At 51.6% G+C, this 24,110-nt stretch overlaps 7 protein-coding genes; 5 read left to right on the forward strand and 2 right to left on the reverse strand.

Moving 5' to 3' along the window:
• Positions 1–512: 512 nt before the first annotated feature.
• On the reverse strand, positions 513–794 carry CHC_T00000222001 (hypothetical protein). The gene has a single exon (XM_005719131.1). It carries the CDS (start codon positions 792–794, stop codon positions 513–515), a length of 282 nt encoding a protein of 93 aa, XP_005719188.1.
• A 1,025-nt stretch (positions 795–1,819) lies between these two features.
• Positions 1,820–2,005, forward strand: CHC_T00000223001 (hypothetical protein). Its single transcript, XM_005719132.1, has one exon. It carries the CDS (start codon positions 1,820–1,822, stop codon positions 2,003–2,005), a length of 186 nt encoding a protein of 61 aa, XP_005719189.1.
• Positions 2,006–3,355: 1,350 nt separating this feature from the next.
• On the reverse strand, positions 3,356–5,032 carry CHC_T00000224001 (hypothetical protein). XM_005719133.1 is given in 2 exon segments: positions 3,356–4,570; positions 4,571–5,032. 1 exon segment carries the CDS (start codon positions 5,030–5,032, stop codon positions 4,571–4,573), a length of 462 nt encoding a protein of 153 aa, XP_005719190.1. The 3' UTR covers positions 3,356–4,570.
• A 9,342-nt stretch (positions 5,033–14,374) lies between these two features.
• On the forward strand, positions 14,375–14,752 carry CHC_T00000225001 (hypothetical protein). Its single transcript, XM_005719134.1, has one exon. The coding sequence runs from the start codon at positions 14,375–14,377 to the stop codon at positions 14,750–14,752; it is 378 nt and encodes a 125-aa protein (XP_005719191.1).
• A 261-nt stretch (positions 14,753–15,013) lies between these two features.
• On the forward strand, positions 15,014–15,787 carry CHC_T00000226001 (hypothetical protein). The gene is made up of 2 exons (XM_005719135.1): positions 15,014–15,253; positions 15,338–15,787. Exons 1-2 carry the CDS (start codon positions 15,014–15,016, stop codon positions 15,785–15,787), a joined length of 690 nt encoding a protein of 229 aa, XP_005719192.1.
• Positions 15,788–15,993: 206 nt separating this feature from the next.
• Positions 15,994–16,146, forward strand: CHC_T00000227001 (hypothetical protein). Its single transcript, XM_005719136.1, has one exon. It carries the CDS (start codon positions 15,994–15,996, stop codon positions 16,144–16,146), a length of 153 nt encoding a protein of 50 aa, XP_005719193.1.
• A 27-nt stretch (positions 16,147–16,173) lies between these two features.
• On the forward strand, positions 16,174–16,401 carry CHC_T00000228001 (hypothetical protein). Its single transcript, XM_005719137.1, has one exon. The coding sequence runs from the start codon at positions 16,174–16,176 to the stop codon at positions 16,399–16,401; it is 228 nt and encodes a 75-aa protein (XP_005719194.1).
• Positions 16,402–24,110: the final 7,709 nt, after the last annotated feature.

The raw sequence follows: 24,110 nt of genomic DNA on the forward strand, positions 1-24,110 counted from the left end.
GCTATTCCACCACAATTTGTCGAAGGTTACTTCCGAAACCCCTGCTCGGTTCCCAAGTAACTGTTTAGTTTCCGTCAGCAATTGTTCCGTGGTGAACGCCTTTTTGATAAACCAAACGCAAACATGTTACCGAACACGAGAGCCAGGCATGTTGACCTTTACATCACAGAACTGTGTTGCAAAAGAAATGGCGCAATCCTATTTTTCCTTTCTGCATGTAACCAGAGCTCACTTTGCTGTGCGGAGTGACATGTAGCACGGCAACAAGTGGATATGTCATGTAACCAACGCTGAACATCACACAACGCGTAACCTTCCATCTCTTGCTACGGTACATCAGTTGCAAGCATAGACACATTTCTGTCCTCAGCCTGATGGTATTCGACTGCGCTCGGGATACATTCCTAAAGAACGTTCTTTATGGCTGCTCCCTGGCTCATCATGTGCCTGATGGTGGGTGTGCTCTTCTGTTTGCTACTGTCTCCTCGCCGTTACTAAGGCAATCCAGCGGCTCAAGGCCGTGCGATGGAAGACGGGGAGGAAGCCCCTTTCCAAGAATAAGAGCTGCGGTCGTCAGAGCAATACCAAAAAGCAGAAAGCAGAACACAATTCAACATCTCTTCGTGAGAAAGAAAGGCCATCGTCATTCCGAAGCTACAGCATGTAAACGAGTACCTGAAATGAGAGCTTCGCCTGTTCTGTCTATCTCGAACGCCATTACAGAACAGAATACTGACCCCTCTACTGCGTCGCAGAAGATGCAATGAGCTGTCATTTCGGATTACTGCTGACATTCATATCTGGCATAATAATTCTAGGCAAGTACATGTACCTAGCCAGAGTCTCGCGAATCGAAATGCAAAATTGCCTCATACGTATGAGGTTACGATTACATCGTACCTTACAGTTTCATTCATCCATTGTTCCAGTGGGCTCCAACAGAAGGCGATGGAAGCCGGGATGAATAACAGGTCACAACTCACCAATGCGACATCAACTGCTCCCCGCTCTCATCAGCCCTCTGAATTGTTCACATGCGGAAATAATCTAAGGTTGATGGTCTGCTCTGTGAAGTTCGATGGTTTTTTTCGGTGGAAAGAAACCCAACCTGTCACGCTTTATCGAAATAAAAAAAAGGAGCAACCAAAGGATAGTGACTCTAAGTATCCTGCCATGAGCTTACGATGCATCAGAGTTTCAATCGCTTGACCCGTTCGGATTCATTCTTTGAAAAGACACTTGCTCACAACGAAACTACAATTTTAGTTCTCTGCCATTTGGGCTGTTGTTGTCAATGACCCTGTCAACATCTCTGCTGCAATTGCAGAATCACGTATCACTTGTAGATGGTTTCTTCGATAATATCCAGATCATGCTGATCCTTTCATAAAAGTGCCACTGTATAAACACGCCATGTTTTGTTAGCTCGCCGAACAGATATCAGTGAGTAAACTCTTCCTTGCATCGCAGAGAGAGCGACATAGAAAATATGATGGGCTCTATACTGCTTCAAACATTGAAGCACGTCCGGAAAATGGTTCCAAATTCAGAAGAAAGAAGTGCAGTTTTCCTGTGGATCAAAGTGACATTGTGAGCAACTACACATTTTCATTCAGAAGGAGTATTTTGGTTCTTCATCCGTACCAGTAATTATCACCCTGCTACACCATGTTTAAAGTGAAAATTTAAACGAAAGAAGAGTGCAAAGCAAATGCAGGAAACGTTCAATGTTATATCTGATCAGGCAAAGATCTACATGGATGTGAATAATATTGTTCTGATCTAAAATAAGTGACACTCATGAATATTGGATCACCCTATGCCTGACTACTGCAGTGTAGCATTTTCATGTCTGAAGAAGACTTCAGCAGTATCACCTCCTATAGATCTTAGCGCTTCCATTGAAATTCTTGCAGACAATAGAAATTTTGTTTTAAACAACTCACCTCTTTGGAAGCAGACTCTTCCAAAGCCATATTGGAAACGCGATGCATTCAGTGAATGAAGCCGAATAGCGGATATTAAGCAAAGAACATTCAAGTATCCGCAAGCCCAAGGGAGTTTGTGTTCTGCTCAGTTGCTTCATCGAAACTCCTACCGGCTCTCCCCGCAGAAGTGTGACAGTCTTTTTGCCTGACCTGATCTCACGGGATGACGTGTTTGTACGAACGAGTTGCGGATGAAAGCGCACGTTTAGAAAACTTATACAGAGAAATTTCGTTGATTTTTCACCCCAGTGAAAATCAATCGACAGGCGGTGGGTGTCTCTATCATCCACCTCAAAATCCTAGTCTTGCATTGACGGCAAATTCAAGCTCGACGACGTCCTTTTCGGACGCAGGTCTTTGTATTGTGTCTTGCTCTTCATGGTATCTCACATCTCACACCCTCGGAAACAAACAGCAGACACTTTGTCTACTTTTTAACCTACTTTTCGCTGGTTTTTGTTCATTCTGAGGTCATACCATTTATCATTTAACCGTCACGGTTTCGCATGCGACTTTTCTGCTTCGTATAATCTGCAGGCACTGCATTGTCATCCCTGAGATGCAGTTCATTCCGAGATGCAAGCAGTTGCCCTCAGAAGAAGGATGTATCATGACCTCGTGTTCTGTCTTCTATGACGAGTGATTCCGTGTTCTGTCCTAATCATGACTCTCGCTTTTGCGTAAACCCGTTTTGTTTCGATTTCGCCTGTCCTCATTGGCTACTACATTTCCCGAAAGACAACCCGTAACTGCTCTGCCCCTGTGTCATATTGAGCTTGTCGACAAGGACGAACGTCAACCGGTACCGTGCACTACACCGTCTCAATAGAGGGTCAGAGGTATGTGGCGTCATGTGTTTTGCCGGGACGTTGTTAAAGCCGTATGGATTTGTCGACCTTCTTGTAGGGGCTCTTTTCGCTATCTGGGCTGAGCGAATTTGTACTGCAGCTTCTCAACTGTACTCAAAAGTTCATGAACGACATCGCTGGATACTTGTCTCAGGTCGATGCATTGCATATGATTATGGTGCAATATGACCGTAAGAAATTCCATCTTCATCCGCGAAAGCTGCATCTTTGCGAACACTGTTGTCTTCAAAGATAGATGCCATTTCTGCACACGAAAACATAAAGGCATCAGTCGCAAACATGGATAGCCTTTCCTGTAATTGCTCGCCATCGGCCTGAAGACGCCCCCTACTTAACGGCTGCCGCTATCGGTGCTTCAAAAAACATATGGGGCATACAACTCGTCACAAAATTGTCCAAGGGGCCACCTTCAATGCCGTGGAGGGGGAGCAGAATGGGGAGGGGGGCCCTGTGTACAGTAGCGATGAAAACCGCCATCAAGGAAAATGAAATGCTATGTAGATCAGAACAGATGTCCATCACTCCAAGGAACGGGCCTCGTACCGCTCACGTACTCTTTTTGATACAATCACCATCTCCAAAGCCTCGCAACATTGATTTTGCCGCTATCCGGCAGTGCCAATACAAATATCTTCGTAAGATTAATTCGTGACGAGAACCAACTCCCTGTCCTCCCACCCTTCTTCGTTGGAATTGCAACACAAACACAACCCACAACCATCCAAGAATGAAGCAGATTTCCGAATGCCCGATATCTCCGCGTCCCCCAGGATAGGCCCACCGCTGGGCTTCTCGTCCCTTTCACATTTACACAAACTCAACGGTCCGTCCCTCTGCCGCATCACTCTCCCCGTATGATACGGAATTCACCAAAAACCCTTCCCTATTAAAGAGCATCACGTCGTCCCCAAGATTATTCAATCTCACCCCACCTGCCTTCTAATGCACCGCCAAATCCGCGCTGGCACTTATCCTTCCGCTCAATCGCTCCGTCTGTCCAACCCGATCCCTCAAAATCCATCCTTCCAAGTTGGCTTCGCTCATCCCCCGGTTACGCAGCGTCACAGTTTCGTTCCCCCTATCCGTGCCGCTCGGGTTTGGTAAGCATGCTGCGATGACCAGATCGACCCCCTGCGCCTGCACAGGCTCATCGCCCTGGGCCAATGCCTCCTCCGGCACGGGTGTTATTACGGCGTCTTCAGCTGTATTCTCTTCCCTCGGCGGTATGGGCGGTAGAGGCCCCGTGACTTCGGCGCGCGTGCCGAGTGAGTCAGTGACGGCAGCAGGGTTGAGAATCTCCATGTGCGGGCTTCCGGAGAACATTTCTAGCCTTCCTGTCGCGTAGCAATAGCCCGCAGTGGGCCTGGACGCAGACCCGACGTACCGTGACTTGAGCAAGACGAGTACGCTTCTGCCTGCGTCGCAATCCATGTCGGGGATCTTGAGGCCAAATGGGCGTTCCTTGGAGCCAATATCAACGAGACCGACGGAGCCGGAAGATCTCCGAACATATGAAGCTTCAGTAAATACGGTAGCCGTCGAGCCCTTCTGAGCGAGCTCGGAGAGCTTTTCGTAATCCAGATGCGTGTTATACACGGTCTTATCCGTCGCTTTCAGGCGGCGGTATTGGTCGATGCGGCTAGCGCAGAGGTCCCACCAAGCCTTGAGAGACGGATAATCACGAGCTACGTAGCCATTGACCCCGACCTGATCTCAGACGCCAATGGCTTCAATCTGGGCCTGGTGCTCGGCAGCGACATAACGCGCGTGATGAGAGGCAAAGGTAGCGTTTCCGTACTTATTAAAATAGGGTGTGTATCCCTTGCGGGTCATGACGTACTGAAAATCGATGCCATCCTTGTAAACATACGCAAGGACGCGGCCGAACAGACCGCGATGCTTTTCGAGGGCGACGTCGACGGATTCCGTACCAAGGAACTCGAGCTCAACGTTTTCCGTGCCTTTGAAGAAAGAGTAGGCAAAGGATTTGGCCTTTAAACCCCAGGGAGTTTTGGGCTTGGAAGAGAAGGAGACGGACTCTTCAGTGTCGATGTTGAGGAGGCGAATGGATTCGGCCTTGGGGTTACTGGGAAGGTAGACGCGAATTGTGTCGCCGTCGACTACCGCGGAGAAGCGGACGGAGATTGTGGTGCCTTTGGTGAGGGGGGGCGTCATCTGGGGCTCTGGGAAGCGGAAAATCGGGGTTGGAGGGGATGCCGGAAGGAGCAAGGCCACGTACGGAGGGGTGGGAAAGGTAAATCCTACTCGAGTAGCTCTTTCCGGAGCACGGGATCCAGGCCCGGGAATCGCTATCTGCAAGTTGTTTTTTACAATTGTATTGAGGCACTATCACGGCGCTTGCATCTGGAAGGCGGTGATTGGATGCGAAGTTGGAAGATATAGTTGTAGGCCAATGGGTGGTGCATGCAAAGGAGATTGTGAATCTGCGAGGTACAGTTGTGGCAAAATCAGGACAGGCTGTTGAGTGCTGGTAATTAAATACACGCAGTGGCATGTATATCTGCCTGAGCAGTTTGCGTTTACATTGCGACCTCTGGGAAAGAGGGGAAAGGTCGAGTGGTTGAATCGTAGATAAGTGTAAGCTCGACCTACGGGAATATCAGAAAGGAAACGGGCGCAGACGCGTAGAGTGCGGAATGCTACGGTCGCGGGGAGAGAACCAACTAGCGGGACGCTGGAGAATCAGCGGGATGCTGGGGGACCATGTGTGATCACGGGGTCCGATAGCCCCTTCCTTTACTCGTCGTCGTCTCTAGGTGTATATACTCCTCTCTAATGACAGTCTGTCCTGTGCGGTCAGACCGACCAGCAGGATGCTGGAGAGTAGCGGGATGCTGACTATATAAGAGAGAAGTAGTACCTCACGAGTAGAGAGGGGTAAGCTAGTGAGTGAGGGGAAAAAGGGATAAGTCCGAAGCGGTGCTTCGGGAGTACATTGTACTCATTCACTGTGTTTGTCGACCAGCGCCCGTACCACCACACGATCTCAATTTAAGGTTTACGCTAGGAGAATTCTGCAATAGTTATGACGAAGAAGTGACGAAGAAGTGTAAGCCCATTGCAGAATTCTCGATTGCAGAATTGTTTAATTGAATTGCAGAATTGTAGTTTACGCCACACCGAACAATCTAGAATTCTGCAATAGCCATGAGTAATAGTATAGAGGCAATTTCGAAACAGTATGCAGCCGCCAAAGCGAAACGGTATGCACTCCTGAGCACAGGATCACCTTCTCGGTCAAGGGACGCAGGTTTTAGGCAGCGACACAAGCCATGAGCGGTCGATTGCGAGATCACACTTCGCGCGTGGCCGCGCGGCGCCCGACTATGTCGCGTGCGGTGTTGACTGCCGCCGTGCACAAGCGGAGTACAGATCGAGGCTCGGCTCTGGCCTCGTCAAGTGCGCTTCTCAACATCGCGCAACGCTAAGCGCAGCACAAGAGGGAGCGCTCTCGCTACGCACGCCGCACCCTCTCGATTTCGCTCACTGAATTCCATGTCCTTTTTGGTTCTCTGCCGGGCGCCTCGTGCCTATCCCTTTTTCGGGTTCGGAAAGAGGCCGTGCATCGCTTGACGTCTATTTTTCCGTGGCCGATCCAGGTGACCAAGACAAAAAGAAACCGTTATGCGGTTTCCCCGCTTTTAGCGACATGCGTCGTTTTTCGTAGGCTGGCAAGCCCTGCTCGCTGGACAGATGCGGAGTTGTTGTTTGGAAAGCACGCGTTGCAGCTCTCGGAAATATTCTGGGAGGGCTTGCAGTTCTTCCTAGACGCCCGTATGCACCTCATTACTGAGGACATGAGCGCAAAGCTCATTGAAGCCAAAGCCCCAGCTTGGGCGGCAGCGGTGAGTGATAAGAGCCATGCGCTCGATAATTTTGTGGGCTTCATCGACGGGACGGTGATTGCGATCGCGCGACCCAGTGGCGACGTCTCTCTTCAACAAGGTGCCTACAATGGGCACAGGCGCAAACACGGGCTGAAATTTCAAGCGGTTACGAGCCCATGTGGGCTTATTTTGCATGCCTATAGCCCCATGGAGGGGCGTCGCCACGATTGGACGATGTACAGTAGAAGTGGCCTCGATGAGTCACTGGAGCAGCTTCTGTCTGTCGATGGGCACCAGTATTGCCTGTACGGCGACGCCGGGTACAACGAACGGGCGATCATGGAGGTGCCGTTTCAGGGCTCGCATCTGAGCGACAACCAGAGGGCCTTCAATAAGGCTATGGCGCTGTCAAGGGTCTCGGTGGAGTGGCTGTTCAAGGAGGTCAAGCAGTACTGGACCGCAGTGGACTTTAAAAGGAAGCTGAGGGTTCGTGAGGCGGCTGTGGGCTCCATGTATCTTGCGAGCATGCTTCTGACGAACTTTCGGAACTGCGTACGTCCGAACCCGATTTCGCAGTATTTCAACTGTCTGCCCCCGTCCCTTGAAGAGTACGTCTCGCACAAAGGATAAATAGTACTCCATGCTCCAATGCTCCAAATAGAAAGGCGTGAAGTGTGTGAGATTGGGAGGCAAGTGTGCCTCATTGTTTCCCTCTCTCTCTAGGGTTGCACTTTATTTTAGCGCTTAGCAACAGCCTAAAGCCATAAATAATACAACAAGGCTACTTCTTGGAGGAGAGCATCTCCATCATGAGCTTGAACTTCTCGAGCTCAAGGCTGCTGTGTGCTTCGCGGTCCTCACGACCGTCTTCGCGCTCGCGCTCGCGCTCAACCTTATCCTCCTTCAGGCGGTCACGCTCGAGCTCTAGGCGCTCGCGCTCAATCTCAACGCGTGCGATGTCCGCACTGCGTTTCGTCGCCGCAAACGCGCATAGGTCATCACCTCCGGAAGGTGCAATCTTGCGCCTTTTCGTCGAGACAGGGGCCTCCGCATCGGCGCCGACGTCGACATCGGCGTCGGCATCGCTTGCGCCGCCTTCATCGAGAGCAGCCCGGCGGTTCATCGCCATCTGCACCAGCCTTCTCCCACATTCCTCCTTCTTCTCCTCGCTCCCCTCTTTCGCCAACTTTTCGGCGCTCTTCTTCGCGTGGGCGTCGCCACGCGCCTCATTCATACTTGCAAGGATGCCATCAAGCTCGTCCAGACCTCCACTAAGTCCGGACGCCGCCCGCTCGCGTTTGTCCTTTTTATCGTATGTTTCTTGGAGCTTCCGGTACCTGTCTCGTATGCTCTTGCCAGACACGACACACGACAGCGCGCCAGTTTTGTTGGCGCAGCACGCCGCCTTTTCGAAGCTTTTGCGCGCGGCACCGTACGGCGCTACATGCGCGCCTGCTGCACACACCTCCTTAACGATGACGAGATCGTCCTCGCTCGTGTACTTCGCTTTGCGCCCCGCCGCACGCGTCTTCGACCCGCTTGTAATGTCGATTGTCTCCTCCGAGTCCGTCAGCTCCGGAGACTGAGTACCGACAGCCTCCCCTTCCTCCACATCATGGATGACCTCCGCCATGGTGCTGAAAACCAAATCGCTGAGGATGCGCAATGCGGCGGAAGGTCGTAGGGGACGAACCATTGAGAAGAACACATATATACAGTTCCCGCCAAAAGTGGTACACGTATTGCCCACGCAGTGCACGTGTATTTCTCACGGCTTGGCAATTGCAGAAAAGGTTGTGACAAGAATGGCACATTTCTGCAATTATCGTCACGACCGATTAGAGAATTCTGCAATAGATTTGATACGTGTAATACGTATTGCAGAATTCTGTTTGCATAATCTCTCCAATATGAGCATCAATGGCAAATCCTTAACAGTGCAGTACCGAATTGGAAATGATTCGATTTCAGGACTTTACGGTTTGACCGTAACAACCGCCCATTCGCCCTGGCTACTTGCTGCATGCATTACTGTAAGTACTTTATCAAATGATTTTTAGGTATTTTTGTGTCTTTTCCGCTGCCATCTATTGGCCAGGGATACCGTTTGATTATTACACTCGGGTTACACGGCTAACCGAGTCAGAGGTTCGATGTCGGCGCAGCTCTATAAAAGCCGCACCTACACTCACCCGACGAGGTAGCGACACACACACACACAAACACACCCTATAAACAGACCGCCCATCCCGGGCAAAACTCAACCAAAAACTCGTTTTACAAGGTATTTCTGTCGAGGGGCCCCGCCCGCCGTGGGCCGGTCTCTCTCTCTCGTTCTCAGGAGCCTCTGACGATTCCTTCGACGTCAAGAAGCTCTTCTTCTACTTTGACAACGTTTTAATGAAAGAAAAGGACGACAAGGAGAAGGCTGAGGAGTTGCTTCCGTTCCTTGATGGCCCGGCTTTCGACTTCTTCCACAGCCGATTCTCCGCTGATGACACCCTCACAGCAGAGGCCATGAACTACTCCGCAGTCAAGAAAGCCTTCTTCGACAAGTTTCAACCACAAGAAGATCCTGAGGTGGCAATCCGGTCGGCCATCGACCTCAGGCTTCAAGATGATGATGTGATTTTGTTCGTGAAGAGGGCGGAGTGTTTGTACTCTGCAGCCGAATTCAACGATTCTGCTAAGCTGGGACTTCTCCGCAAGTCCATTCAAGGTCATCCCGCGTTGATTCAGTTCGTCATGTTCCGCAGCCCAACCACGTACAACGAATTGGTTGACGCTATAAAGATGTTCGACCGAAACAGGAAAGAACTCATCCCCGTCGGTTATTCTCCGTTCAAGCATTTTGTCGTGCACTGAGGGGGAGGATTGGGAATCCCCCTCACTCAGAGCACCGCGCGTTCGGGGGCGCCGGGGATGATTTGAGAGACCACCCGTGGGGTAACCGGCACGGGGTCCGGACGTCTAACGCAGTAGGGAAAGTAAGGACAAAAGTAGAAAAGCAGAGCCCAGGAGCAGCACAGCGGTAGGGACAGCTGTCGCGCGGAGAGCCGAGTGTAGCGGGACGACGCGCGCGGTAGAGATAGGTGGCAATCGGGACGCAGATGGCTCGCAGGGTACCGTCGTAGGACGGGGACCCACGCGAGGCTACGACTCCGTTCCAGAAACCCGAGTTGTAGACCCCAAGCTTCATGAGAATTTACTTAGGGACGGACGTCGGCTATATACTAGCCGACGTCGGAGCTATAATTAATTAAACTACAAAATACTAAATTAAAACGACGGCGGCGACGGCCGGAGAAACTCCTCTTGGGGTGGTATGACAACCATTACACGTGGGGAATGACACCTGGACACAGGGGCCTTGATGCCCGGTTACACGTGGCGTGAGGTACACGTGTGCCCCGGAGAAGGAGTCGCGCTGGCCGGGGACAGGTGTACCGACCAAAAGATGAGGTGTGTCAGTGCACTACATAGCCCCCCTCTTAAAATAGAGCGTCCCCGCGATCGATAATACCCGTGCATCTTGTCACCGGGGTGGTTGCCGTCTCTGTTCCGCCATCCTGCCGCACATTCGGGGTTAGCATTCGGAGACGCAAGTATGTCTCGAGGGAAGAACCCGGAGTGGTACGCGTGCGGAGACGCGAGAATGGACGGCGGGAGAAAAACCCCGAGGCTCGTCAGTGAAGGGGGTTGAGAGCCGCGACCCGACTGCGATGTCGGACGCTGAGTTGCGCTTGCTTCTGTGCAACCCCCCGCTCGAGGGAGAACGCGAGGCGGGAGCGGGGGGTTCTGCTCGACCCGCGGGGCGCGAAGGGACGGTCACTGTAACAGCTGCGGAAGGACCGACGGAGGTGTCGGGAGAGAAGGCGGCCGGCGCGGAAGGCGCAGTGCCGGAAGAGGATGTCTCCGATTTGGAGGAGGACGGGGTCCTTTAAGTACGAGGTCGCAGCCGCCCAGTAGGGTCGCCCACTGATCTACCTCACTTGGTAGATGAAGAATAAACTGAACCCTTGGTTCCTCCTTTTGACCTGCGTAGAATAGGCGACCCGAAAACGCCGTCGCGTGGCGACCCGCCTCGTCGGACGGTGGACAGAGTTCTACACTACCCTCTTGCCGAAGAAACAAAAAAGGGGACGGGGGCGTCGCCTGGCACACCGTGCTCGTCAATCCATGAAGCGACAACGTCCCACTTCTGAGGCGGAGGGGGTCGGACTGCGAAGGATCGAAGGCCTAGCGTGACCTCGCCTGGAGCGGACACTGGTAATAGCCGCAAGTGGTGGGAGGCCGGCCCTGCCAAGAGCCGAAGGCGCCTCTTCAAACTTGTAAAGGGCCCCCGTTCTGAAGTGAGGGGAGCTATCACGCTTTACGGCAAAGGACAACTCGCCCATCGAGTAGAGGCCTTCCCCTCCACCGGGGGGAAGTAAGTGACCCCGTCTTGGGGTCTGTAAGAAGGTCCTCATTGGACGAGCGACAAGTTTCCCCTGCCAAAGCGAGGGTACTGAACACGCTATAAAGCGGGGACGACCTCGTTAAACGAGGAGAACCTATACCCGTAGTACCGAAGGAAGGCACAGACCGCGTTGTAAAGAGCGGGGAGTCCTCGTCATGCGAGCTGGAAGTTTCTCCGCCCACCTATTAGAGGGGATATCCACGCCTGAAGGCGAAAGTGATCTCGTTAAACGAGCGATAGAAATTATCTCGCCTCTGTAAAGGGGGATTGACACGCCACGAGTCGGAGGAGGGCCTCGATAAACGAGCGATATAAATTGTCCCACCCCTGGGAAGGGGGGATGGACACGCCAGGAGGCGGTACATGACCTCGATAAACGAGCGGTACACATTATCCCACCCCTAGGAAGGAGGGGATTGACACGCCACGAGGCGGTATATTACCTCGATAAACGAGCGATGCAAATTATCCCAACCCTCGAGAGGAGGGACCGACACGCTGCTTGAGCGCGAGTATCCTCGTCAGCAGAGTATAGAATTTATCCCTCGAGATGAGAGACCGACACGCTTCTTGAGCGAGATTACCCTCGTTAACCGAGTATATAATTTGTCCCTCGAGTTGAGGGAACGACACGTTTCTTGAGCGGGAGTACCCTCCTTTACAGAGTATAGAATTTCTCCTACCCCCGCGAGGGGGACGAATCCGCTGCGAGGCGGAGAATGACCTCGATAACCGAGTGAAATAAATTATCCCACTCTTGTGGTGGGGGATACACGCCAAGAGGCGGACACTGACCTCGACATACGAGCGAGATAATTTTTCCCTCCCCGATGGGGGGGTGGACACGCCAGCCGGCGAAAAAGAACCACGCGAACCGAGTACATAGAGTTCTCCTCCAGGGGAGGGACGAGCACGCCATGAGGGTAAGGGGCTACCTCGCCGAGCGACTAGGAAAAGTATTCCTCGTGAAACCGCCACGAGGGCGAAAACTCCCTCGTCGAACGAGCCATAGCGTCTTGGGAGTCTGCCTCCCGGGGTTACGTTGGCGGTCGGTAGCGCCGCTAAGAGAACGCGCGGGCGCCCTTCATACTGTACCGCCCGCCTTTGGTATGGCCGGGGCAGCGGCACCCGCCTGAAAAATTAACACAAAATGAACTCCCGCCAAAAAAATCAAACCAAAAATTGAAAGGGTCAAAGTGTAGATTTTGGGGCGACACCCGGCCAAAGTGAAATCTACGTGGGGCGATTTCAATGTGGTGGGGTTTTTTATAGGGCGACACTACTAAAAAGTGCTTTGCTAGTAGGGTGATTTTGGTCCATGGTGTCCTTTTCAGGGGGTGACCATGCACGTTTTCTAGGGTGACAGAAAAACAATCGTAAAGTCATCTCCGACAAACTCATATTCGGGGATGTCACCCCATAAAAACGTATACCATCGTGGCATTTCGGCAGAGACCTAAATGTTAGAAAAGTCGCCCTAGAAATGCATGATTGTTTTAATGTCACCCCTATAAAAGCACGCCAACGCACGGTTTCGCGCTGGATAAAGCGCTCTCAAAACTGAAACAATATAGTGTGGCTATAGAGGCCGCCCAGTGCCCACCACAGTGGCATACGGTGACGCGCGGTCACGCGGCGTACGTTCTGCCTTCTGAACGAGCCATTTTTCGGCGTCTACGTTCCCCAGCTCCCCCCCTGCACATCTCGCCGCAATGCTCTCACCCGTCTTCTTCATCGCCTTGCTCACCCTGCCTCTAGCACGGTGCACCGCGGCCGCGTCTCCAAGTGACCCGGAACCCGCACCAAAGAGCCCGGCGCCCATTTCACGCGTGTCCATTAAGAACGGAAGTTTGTGCAGATCTCCGGGGAGGTGCAACATTCCTAGTACTCTTGGACACCATGAGCTGGGCGATTGACAGGGTGATGATTGGTGATGGCCGACAAGGGGCAAGCGGCCACAAAATGCAAGACGGCGTTTTGTACGCTGCCGCCGGATTGACAGGCGGTGACGAAAGTTTCTGGCCTATCGATGCCAATTCGATTACACTATCCCTTCACACGATGCAGGCTCTATGAAACGCGATAGATGATAATACCAACGACTTGCCGCGCAAGAAAAAGTTTTTGCAAGAGATGTTCCGTCGACTGTATGCGTGGATGATGGCCCATCGCGGTGTACCGATACTCATCGGTGGTATTGGGGCACGCGGACAAATCACTGGATCAAGAAGGTTTGAGGTGCACCAGTATGGCCCGAACCTCGTGCGCAGCAACGACGATTCATGCGTGTCGGATGCGCTGTCCAACGGCACTTGTGCGCTTTATGGTACCACAGGAGGAACAAGCGTCGACAAGTACCTTCGGAAGCATCCGATGAAGATCAAAACACTCAAGCAACTCTTTTCTCTGGTTCACCAAATTCCCGCTCAACTATCAGTGCGCCGAGTTCCTAAAGCTTTGAAGAAGGCGTTCGATGCAAATCCGTTCAAGTGGCTTGCGCACCATAATCAAGGCGTGTGGATAGTCCGAATAGTAGAACACGGAATTGTAGATCATTGCGTTGCGCTGGACTGCAACCGTGGTATTGTCCATGATAGCGCTTCAAGTTATCCGTTCGCATTAAGCGAAGATGTGCTTCGTCTCCTTGGCGGAGATGAAGCAAAGAATTTGCGCGTGGCTGAAGTGAGGGAGCTAGTTAAAGTCCCTGTCAATTCCAAGAAGCCCTCAAGCTGCTCTTGTTCATCCCCCGCCCCTCCCGCTCCTTCTTCGCCAGCTTGAAGTACTCGGGCGTCGAGCAGGGGAGGCTACATGCGTGGGTGCGCAAGTTGGAAGAGAGGGAGAGAAGGGTCGGCCAGGCGGAGGAAGCAGGGAAGGACCGCGTTGCCGAACGAGTTGCTACTGTCGCGAGGAGGGAATCGAAACAGGGCGCGCCAGTTCTTCTCTCTTGTATCGGTTTCAACGATGGCAAGGGCTAGCGCAGCAGATGAGAATCAGCGAAATTTAAGTTCTCTGAATGGGTCGAACAACAATTCGGGAGTGATCAGTTATCAAGCGTCATATCCTGACGAGGCGGCACTAGTGAATGCAGCACGTATTCTAGGCTTCACTTATTTATCAAGGTCTAATCGTGATACAGTTATTGATGTATTCGGACGAAGTGAGACACATGATTTAGTGGAAACAATCGAGTTTGATTCCACGAGAAAGAGGATGAGCGTGATAACTCGAGATCTGGATGGCAAGCTAAGGATCTACACAAAGGGCGCAGACGCCATCATTTTTGCGAGACTGTCTGAAGGGCAGTCACCCGATGTCACTGAGCAGCATCTTCATGAGTTCGCAGTGGAAGGATTGCGCACTCTTTGTCTTGCCTATGCAGATCTTGATGACGATGGGTTTCAAGATTGGCATCGAAGATATCGGCACGCGAATTCCGAGTTAATCGATCGTGAAGAAAAAGTTGCTGCAGTTGTTGACGAATTCGAACGTGATCTTACCTTGCTGGGTGCGACTGCTATCGAAGACAAACTCCAAGATGGTGTTCCAGAGACTTTAAAGAAGCTGGAACAAGCCAGCATCAAGGTATAGGTACTAACCGGGGACAAACAAGAGACAGCCATTAATATTGGGTTGTCATGCGGCGCCATTGACGAAGGCATGGATTTCGTGATCATCAATGAGGACAATCTCGAAGATACAGCTGCGCAGCTTGACCGGGCCCTTGGCAGGTGGAGCACCATGCGTACAGATCCAGCAATGTAACGAAAGCTTGACCTGGTCATTGACGGACAAACATTGCATTACGCTCTCGAAGAGGAACTCCAGAAACGGTTAATGGTAGTGACAAACATGGCTCGATCAGTCATCGCTTGCCGTGTGAGTCCGAAGCAAAAGACTGAGATTGTCGAGCTGGTCCGCCGGCTTGACAAGGACAAAGTTACTTTGGCTATTGGAGACGGCGCTAATGATGTCGGTATGATTCAAGCGGCCCATGTGGGGATGGGAATTGTGAGCTTGGAAGGGCAAGAGGCCAAACTGGCCTCAGACTACTGTATTGGTCAGTTTCGTTTCTTGGGGCGTCTAATGCTAGTCCATGGCAGATGGAGCTACAAACGGCTCTCAAAAATGGTCTTGTTCACAATATACCGAAATGCGGCGCTGACTCTTTGTGAGACCTATTGGGCATTCTTTTCAGCATTTTCAGGTCAGCCTCTCTTGGATCCCTGGATGGGGGGTCTTTACAATTTGCTTTTGGCATCGCTTCCTCTCATTGTCTTCGGTATATTCGATCAGGAATTGACTGCCGAATATGCGCTTGCTTTCCCTGAAATGTATTCAAAGGGGCAGAGCAACACGGCGTACAACTTTCGCGTCTTTTTGAGCTGGATTCTCTCAGCAATATGGCAATCAGCTGTAGTGTTCTTTGTTTGCTTCTGGGGCTTTGGTGACATTCCGCAGGCCGGTGGGCAGATGCTGGGAATGTGGGCATTCGGCACAGTCGTATTCTCGGTAGTGATTTTCACTGTACATGTCATGCTACTTGTGTACCAGAGTTCCTGGACAAAGCTTTCAGCGTCCTTGTTCTTTGTCTCATTTGCGACATTTGCATCATCTTATCTTTGAGCTTTGCGTTCTCCTGCTGCAATTGCTGCACCTGAAGGATGAAGCCCTTCTTCTCCTCCTCAGTCATCCTCACGAGCTTTTCCAACATGTGCACGTACACCTTCTGCGCGTAGCGTGCGGCGGCGGCCGAGTCCTGGTTCATCTTCAGACGGCGTGTGTACTTCTCAAGCGGCGTCATCGAGGTATCACCCTTCTTTCGGCGCTTCATGCCGTCAAACTCGCCCTTGGCCATGTGCTCGTTCTTCTTCATCTCCTTGAAGGCCTCACGGGCCTTTTCCTTGCACAGGTCTGCGTACGGGATGCCGCCCATCTGCATGACGATGTGCGACTCGATGGGCGGGGAGTCATCCAGCTCGTAGGTGGCGGTGGGCTTCTGGACCGGCTTGATGTTGATGGGCCGCGGCGGGCGGCGGTCCGTCGGGTGCATGGGCTGCGGCGGGAAGGAGTGGGCGGAGACGACAGGGTGGCGGGCGTATTGCTGGGCGTGCGGGTCATGGGAGAGGTGGTGCACCTGTATTGTTGATAGTGTAGGTTTCCCTTTCTTGTCTCTGGTGCGGCTGAAATGCAGCCGGAGCGATTCTTTCTTTCACTGTTTCATAGCCTTTTTCATCTAGCGATGTGGCGCTCACTCCGACGACAGTGCAGGACTCATGAGTAATGTAGCTGCCTGGTTTGCGTATTAAAATGTTCTTGGAACAACCAAATACTTGTGCGGACATCACAGCCTGCCCTCTGCAGTCCGGATCCTCATTCATTGTCCAGCAGGGTCACCATATGGGAATCACTCATATTGGCCTAGTGTCATGGTCAGAACGCATTCCGCCAATCAACAGGTGTCGAAGGTGGCCATTGTATCTCTCGGCAAGCTGTCCTCGTCATTATCCTGTCCCTACGAAGTACTGTATTTGCAGCGAAACTGATAATTCCACGTCGTTCGATGATGCGCCGTGGATATCGCTCATATGGTTCGACCGTATGACATGTATATACGGGTTTTGTGAAGAGACTTTACATTATTGAGGAACTTTTCCTCGCTTGCTTCCGCTCAGACGGCGTCCTCCATCGCTTGGATGCACATGCTTAACAAGACATCGGAGCTGTTAAACTTGCATGGTATCAGACTTGTACAGGCTCCCATTTACACAATCTATGGTGAACAATTTGGAAAAGGAAGAAAGTCTATCTGTCCACACATACTTGGGACGGCGACACCCCGGTACTGTCACCTACTGGTAGGCCACCACTCCCATCGACTGGGACATTGCTCATGTGATCAAACGCTGTTGCATTTGTATTGACCAACACCCCAACGCCCCTGTCCTCTCTGAACGAATTCTCGGCGAAACGGACGCCTGCGCCCTCATCATGAGCTACGAAAGAATCGGGAGGAAGTTCGTGCTAAGATGACCAGAGATGCGATGCCGTTTAGCAAGCAAGAGGCAAGTACTGATATGTTCAAGTGCGGAAAATGCAAGCAAAGAAAATGTACTTATTACCAGATGCAGACCCGGTGCGCAGATGAACCATTAACGACTTTTGTCTCATGCGTACATTGCAGTAATCATTGGAGGTTTTGAGCTTTCACTTCTCGGTCCAAACAACCCATCCGCTACCCCTTCTTCCCCTCATACCCTCCATTTCACCGCTTCAGTACAAAATTTGAAAGAGCTTCGGTGAAATTGAGACTACTTGTACGAGTAGATAGGACGGGTGACAAAACATGTATCCCTGTAAACTTTGGGTTTTCTCAATAATCAGCGTGCTACGGAGCAGCTCTCAAAACTAGTGTACAACAACAACGATATGTGACGTAAATGTGGGTCTCAAAGCTCTGGTAAACACTCGGACATTGCACAAATGGCATGTATGGCGCATTATCTGCAAAAATTGAGCAATTCGTATGAAACTACTGGTCCTCCAGAAACAGTGTTTCTGGCCGGCATGAGTGTCTCATTTGTAGGACGTCCGCAGCGCAGATATTCTTGTCAAGTACCCTGCGCCTCGGCCTGCGCCTCGACCACTTTCTCTGAGAGTCACCCCACAAAAATCCATCCTCCGGAAGTATCCCTCGCACCGCAGCTCGCTTTTCACTGTCACCCTCTGTTCTTTCCCCTTTTTCTCTGCCATATTTTGGAGGGATAATGCGATCTTTTCCGCCAGACGCCAGAAAGGCCTTGCATCACTTTGGGACCATCATCATCAACGAAACGCCCGTAATTGACGTCTTTTGTTGCGCTCATCCCGGAGATACGGCGGACGAAAGTGACGAGCCCACTTTGCGCAATATACAAAAGCGTTTCAAGAAGCTCTCTTTTCTTGTTCATCCGGACAGATGTGTGTCGGATCGTTCCTCCGCGAATAAAGCTATGCAAAAGCTCACTCGCGCAAAAGAACAAGCTGAGAGAGACATTCGTTTTGATGAGATGGAAAACGGGGAAAATGCTTCAAATTTAGTTCCCGCAACACTACTTTTTACACTCATTCCAACCTCGAAGGAGAAACTACTCGAACTCATGTTAAGGGAGGAAAGGGAGAATATTCGAAGAAAGATCATGGCTGAGGAGGAGGAAATGTCTTCTCAAGCGGAAAAAGGCGAGGATAGGAGCAAAGAAACGGAAAAAAGTGAAGAAAGGGAAAAAAGGGAGGGGCGTCGCAATCGTGAAGAAAGGATGCAAGAAGAAAGAGCTCAGGAGTTGGGACGTAAAAGGGAGCAGGGGCTAGAGGAGGAGAGAGCACGTGCGAAGAGGGAAGAAGCGGAGAGAGAAAAAGAGCAGGCATTGGAGGAAGAGAGGGAAAGAAACGGCTCAGCGGAAAGTGAATGGGGACATCAGCGGATGGAGAAGGAAATGAGACAAGAATGGGAAACGGAAGACGAAGACATATGTCAGGTGGAAAAGCCTGAGACGATTACGCAAAGGCGGGAACGGATGGCTAGGGAGCGCAGAGAGAAGAGAATGTCTTATCAGGAACGAGCACGTATGGATAATGAGGCGCGGAAACGAGAAGAGAGGCAGAGGAGGGAACGAAGGGATCGTCATGAATCAAGGAGCCAAGGAGGGGCTCGAAATAATTCCCCCAGGATCCATACATCCTCGTTTGACGGAACCGATTTTATGACCGATGTCCTGGGTAGAGAGTTTGAATCTAAAATGGGTCACGGCCCAGATGGTGAGGAAGCGGAGTTCGTTGGGGCGCCTGACGATGATTGGGATAGAGAGGGGGGTGACGGGGTGAACTCGGATGAGGAAGAGGACGATGAGGATGTTGATGCCGAAGAAGAAAGTTCGATTGAAGATGAAGCAGATTCCTCTCGTTCCCCTCGCCCGGAATGTATTGACGACGATGACTTTGATTTCGGAGCGTACATAGCCGTCACGCCTGAAGACACCAGCAGCAATGGAGAAGCTTGTGATGCAGCAGCTGCGGCTGAAAGGGTGTTGCCAGTTGACCTCAGAACTTTGTCTGAAGACGAAGAGAAGAAACGGCGAGCGGAACAAAAGAGAGCGTCAAAAAAGAGAAGTCAGCGGAAGGCAATGACGGAAATAGCGGCGGATAGAGTAGCAGAGATGACGTGGGTTCCCCGGCGATGCGTCCCGTATACCCCTGAGGTTGGGATTCAGCTTTCCGGAAGATGGCGCTGCGAGCAGCTCATTCGAGCATATACTGCGAATTTGGGTGTGCCGGAGGGAGTGAATGTGGTGAAAAACTTCGAAATGGTGCGTATGGACTGTCGACGAAAGCATTGTGCCGCAACTCTCACTTTTAATCGGCAACCGAAATCGCGATTGTGGAAGTTGAATCGGTTCCAAGAGCACGAAAACCAGTGCTATGGGCAGTCAGTCGACAGAAAGTCCTGTCAAATTAGACCGGCGTATACCGCTGAGCAGACCGCACGGGCGCTTCGTGATGAGTTCGCCTTGAACCCTGACATGCCCACCAGCGTCCTAGCGTCCATTTTAAGGGCGAAGTCAATTAACCGTCGACAACCAGCAAACTCACACATTCGCGCTGTGAGGCGCGAGCTGAACAGATACATCTCAGCTGCTCGAGCCGTTGACATGGCCGCCCTGGAAGGATACTCCGATTTGTTGAGGGAATTGGGGCACAGGGTGGACATTTTCATCTTGTCCGGTACGGAAATGAAGGCGCAGCGCATCAAGGCTGCACGATTCATATACAAACAACAGCAAAAACTTTCATACTCTGAAAAACTAAGATCCCTACAACCCGGGTTTAATGTAGAGGATGTGGACGTCTCGGATATTGCGGATGAGGGTAAATATTATGGCGGGTTCCTCTTCGTCCCGATGGTTGCAGAAGCTTTCTGTAGAAAGGGCAGGATGACATGCGCAGCGGATGCCGCTCATTGCGAGGGTTTGGGCCGCCGTTCTTACGGAACCACATTTGAAGTGTTCGGATACGACACTAACCATCAACTCTGCCCCTTGGTGTTCGCCCATTTCTTGGGAGCTGAGGGAATGGACACGTGGGAGAAAGTTTTTGCTGCCGCCGCGGATATCCCAGGGTTTGATGTACCTACAAGGACGACAATTGTCGACCAGGAGAAATCTATCGACTCAGCGTACAAGCGGTGCATGCAGCACGCGAAGTTGTTCCTGGACCCACTGCATGTCCGAAAAAAACTCGCTACAGCACTGGGTGCGGGAAAGGTTGTTGGTGTGCGCATGTACGATAAAGCGCTTCGAAACCCAAGCAGGGATGAGGTTATTCAAGCCAAAAAAAAATTCCCGATGAAGATGTCAGATTACCTGAATAGGTTTGATGACAGTGAGCTGTACAGAGCATGCTCGATGTTGCAAGATCTAATCACGACATCTCAAGGAGCTGAAAGTGGTATGTCCGCCGCCCTGCTAAACCACATCAGGACAGTGGAGCCTCTGAAGATGCTGGAGAAAGTTGTGTCGACACAGCGAACTGCCTTTTTGAAGCGGCAAGCAACTGCAATGAACTGCAAGAGTCCCGTACCACCTCACATTGAACAACGTCTTGCGCTACTCATTCAGAGATCAAGAGTTTATAAGGAGTCTGTTAGGTTTGTAGAGGGAACGGGGCAAATGGAGGCGACGGTACGAAGCGTGGTGGACGGAACGCGTTTGAGGCATGTAGTCATGCGTTCAGAGCCAAACACGCCCCCTTCATGCTGCATGCATTCACGAGATGGTTCCGGTTTTCCTTGCTATCTCGGAACGGCTGTCATATGTGAAAAGTACGGATCTAATAATTTGTATAAGCACGTTGCGCGACGACATTTGACGAAAGCATGGAAAGAGAATTACTACAGCTGGTGTTACTCAATGCCGGCGCAATACTCTGTCGACAAAGTTATCAAACAAGCGAAACGGTTAGTAGCTTTTGGTCAGAACTTAAGAATTCCCAAAGCTATCCCTCCTCCTCGTGGGAGGCCAGTGAAAAACGCGGGAAAACGTAAGAAGAGCTGGTATGAGAACGGACCTGCGCCATCAAAGAGGAAGTATACTTGCTCTCTTTGTCGTTCTGAGACGCATTCTGTTACTGATTGTGCACTGAGACAGCTTTATGGGGATGAAAACACTAAGTAAACATGCTTCCGTGGTATGGAAAATACGGAAAATACTGTATGTAATTGTATGTAGATAGAGTGGGTAGAAGTTGCCGGTGTTTCGCATATGATGTCACCCTATATTTCCAACTGAAATCACATCAATCTCAGAAAACGATCCAATGTCGCCCTATAGACACAGACAAAGATTGGCATGTTTCAACATGTCGTTTTCTTAGGGCGACGTCAGCCTCGGAATTGGATAAATGAGGAACGTCCCCCTTCAATGCCACCTCAATTGGGGTAGTCGCCCCCAAAACACCCCCAGGGCTAGAACTTCACCTCCCCAAGGGCATCAAAAGCCGCACCTGTCACCCCAAGATCCGCAAATGGCCCAAATTGAAATTGAAAAATAAACGGAAATTAAACATCTGCGAAAAAATCAAGGGTCAAAGTGTAGATTTTGGGGCGACACCCGGCCAAAGTGAAATCTACGTGGGGCGATTTCAATGCGGTGGGGGTTTTTATAGGGCGACACTACTAAAAAGTGCTTTGCTAGTAGGGTGATTTTGGTCCATGGTGTCCTTTTCAGGGGGTGACAATGCACGTTTTCTAGGGTGACAGAAAAACGATCGTAAAGTCACCTCCGACAAACTCATATTCGGGGATGTCACCCCATAAAAACGTATACCATCGTGGCATTTCGGCAGAGACCTAAATGTTAGAAAAGTCGCCCTAGAAATGCATGATTGTTTTAATGTCACCCCTATAAAAGCACGCCAACGCACGGTTTCGCGCTGGATAAAGCGCTCTCAAAACTGAAACAATATAGTGTGGCTATAGAGGCCGCCCAGTGCCCACCACAGTGGCATACGGTGACACGCGGTCAGGCGGCGTACGTTCTGCCTTCTGAACCCGCCATTTTTCGGCGTCTACGTTCCCTAGCTCCCCCCCCCGCACATCTCGTCGCAATGCCCTTACCCGTCTTCTTCATCGCCTTGTTCACCCTGCCTCTAGCACGGTGCACCGCGGCCGCGTCTCCAAGTGACCCGGAACCCGCACCAAAGAGCCCGGCGCCCATCTCACGTGTGTCCATTAAGAACGGAAGTTTGTGCAGATCTCCGGGGAGGTGCAACATTCCTAGTATTCTTGGACACCATGAGCTGGGCGATTGACAGGGTGATAATTGGTGATGGCCGACAAGGGGCAAGCGGCCACAAAATGCAAGACGGCGTTTTGTACGCTGCCGCCGGATTGACAGGCGGTGACGAAAGTTTCTGGCCTATCGATGCCAATTCGATTACACTATCCCTTCACACGATGCAAGCTCTACTAAACGCGATAGATGATGGTACCAACGACTTGCCGCGCAAGAAAAAGTTTTTGCAAGAGATGTTCCGTCGACTGTATGCGTGGATGATGGCCCATCGCGGTGTACCGATTCTCATCGGTGGTATTGGGGCACGCGGACAAATCACTGAATCGAGAAGGTTTGAGGTGCACCAGTATGGCCCGAACCTCGTGCGCAGCAACGACGATTCATGCGTGTCGGCTGCGCTGTCCAACAGCACTTGTGCGCTATATGGTACCACAGGAGGAACAAGCGTCGACAAGTACCTTCGGAAGCATCCGATGAAGATCAAAACACTCAAGCAACTCTTTTCTCTGGTTCACCAAATTCCCGCTCAACTATCAGTGCGCCGAGTTCCTAAAGCTGTGAAGAAGGCGTTCGATGCAAATCCTTTCAAGTGGCTTGCGCACCATAATCAAGGCGTGTGGATAGTCCGAATAGTAGAACACGGAATTGTAGATCATTGCGTTGCGCTGGACTGCAACCGTGGTATTGTCCATGATAGCGCTTCAAGTTATCCGTTCGCATTAACCGAAGATGTGCTTCGTCTCCTTGGCGGAGATGAAGCAAAGAATTTGCGCGTGGCTGAAGTGAGGGAGCTGGTTAAAGTCCCTGTCAATTCCAAGAAGCCCTCACGCTGCTCGTGTTCATCCCCCGCCCCTCCCGCTCCTTCTTCGCCAGCTTGAAGTACTCGGGCGTCGAGCAGGGGAGGCTACATGCGTGGGTGTGCAAGTTGGAAGAGAGGGAGAGAAGGGTCGACCAGGCGGAGGAAGCGGGGAAGGACGGCGTTGCCGAACGGGTTGCTACCGTTGCGAGGAGGGAGCTGCTCACGGCGAAGAAGGAGGAGTTGCAGAAGAGATGGAAGGGGACATGAGAGTGGTGGACCTGGGACGAGACGTTGCTTTCGCGTCTGACGCGCCCGGAGCAGGTTTGATCTTCGCCCCTGGCATCAGCGAGCGCCGCACCCTTGGCGCGTGTGGCGCACTCGGGGGAGGTTGCATTTTAATCCCTGGCATTAGCGAGCGCCGCGCCCCTGGCATTGGCGGTCGCGGCTTGCGAGACATCGGCCAAAGCGCCATGTAAGGCGGCCGTCCCACGCCGCCAGAGCTGTAAAGTACCCTCTGCGGCAGCCGTCGTGTTAGGTCTCCCTTTCTGGCCTCGCTTTTCTTTGGTGGGTCCGAGTCCTGCGACCGGATTGCAACGTCGAACCTTAGGTGGAGGATTTAACCAGCTCTTCATGCGGCGAGCGTTTATGTAGTGCCTTTCTTGTTGATTGCTTCAAAGGCAGGAATGCTCTCAGATCATGAGAAGCCCTCACAGTTCAGCAGGCAGTTCTGAGTAGCTATACGGAAGCACTGTCTGCTGGAACAAGTCAAGATCGCCATACATAAATGCATATACATAATCAAGCTGCATTGTACACGCTGTGGTAC

The sequence above is a fragment of the Chondrus crispus genome, genomic scaffold, assembly GCF_000350225.1.
Source record: "Chondrus crispus Stackhouse genomic scaffold, scaffold_468, whole genome shotgun sequence".
Taxonomy (NCBI): domain Eukaryota; phylum Rhodophyta; class Florideophyceae; order Gigartinales; family Gigartinaceae; genus Chondrus; species Chondrus crispus.

What these genes read in the sequence shown, in the direction of transcription:
- CHC_T00000222001 (XM_005719131.1), bottom strand. Translation starts at nt 794, where the DNA reads ATGTCAGCAGTAATCCGAAATGACAGCTCATTGCATCTTCTGCGACGC.
- CHC_T00000223001 (XM_005719132.1), top strand. Translation starts at nt 1,820, where the DNA reads ATGCCTGACTACTGCAGTGTAGCATTTTCATGTCTGAAGAAGACTTCA.
- CHC_T00000224001 (XM_005719133.1), bottom strand. Translation starts at nt 5,032, where the DNA reads ATGACGCCCCCCCTCACCAAAGGCACCACAATCTCCGTCCGCTTCTCC.
- CHC_T00000225001 (XM_005719134.1), top strand. Translation starts at nt 14,375, where the DNA reads ATGAGCGTGATAACTCGAGATCTGGATGGCAAGCTAAGGATCTACACA.
- CHC_T00000226001 (XM_005719135.1), top strand. Translation starts at nt 15,014, where the DNA reads ATGGCTCGATCAGTCATCGCTTGCCGTGTGAGTCCGAAGCAAAAGACT. An exon ending in TCTTGGGGCGTCTAATGCTA is followed by an intron (nt 15,254 to 15,337) that starts GTCCATGGCAGA and finishes ACTCTTTGTGAG; the next exon opens with ACCTATTGGGCATTCTTTTC.
- CHC_T00000227001 (XM_005719136.1), top strand. Translation starts at nt 15,994, where the DNA reads ATGCCGTCAAACTCGCCCTTGGCCATGTGCTCGTTCTTCTTCATCTCC.
- CHC_T00000228001 (XM_005719137.1), top strand. Translation starts at nt 16,174, where the DNA reads ATGTTGATGGGCCGCGGCGGGCGGCGGTCCGTCGGGTGCATGGGCTGC.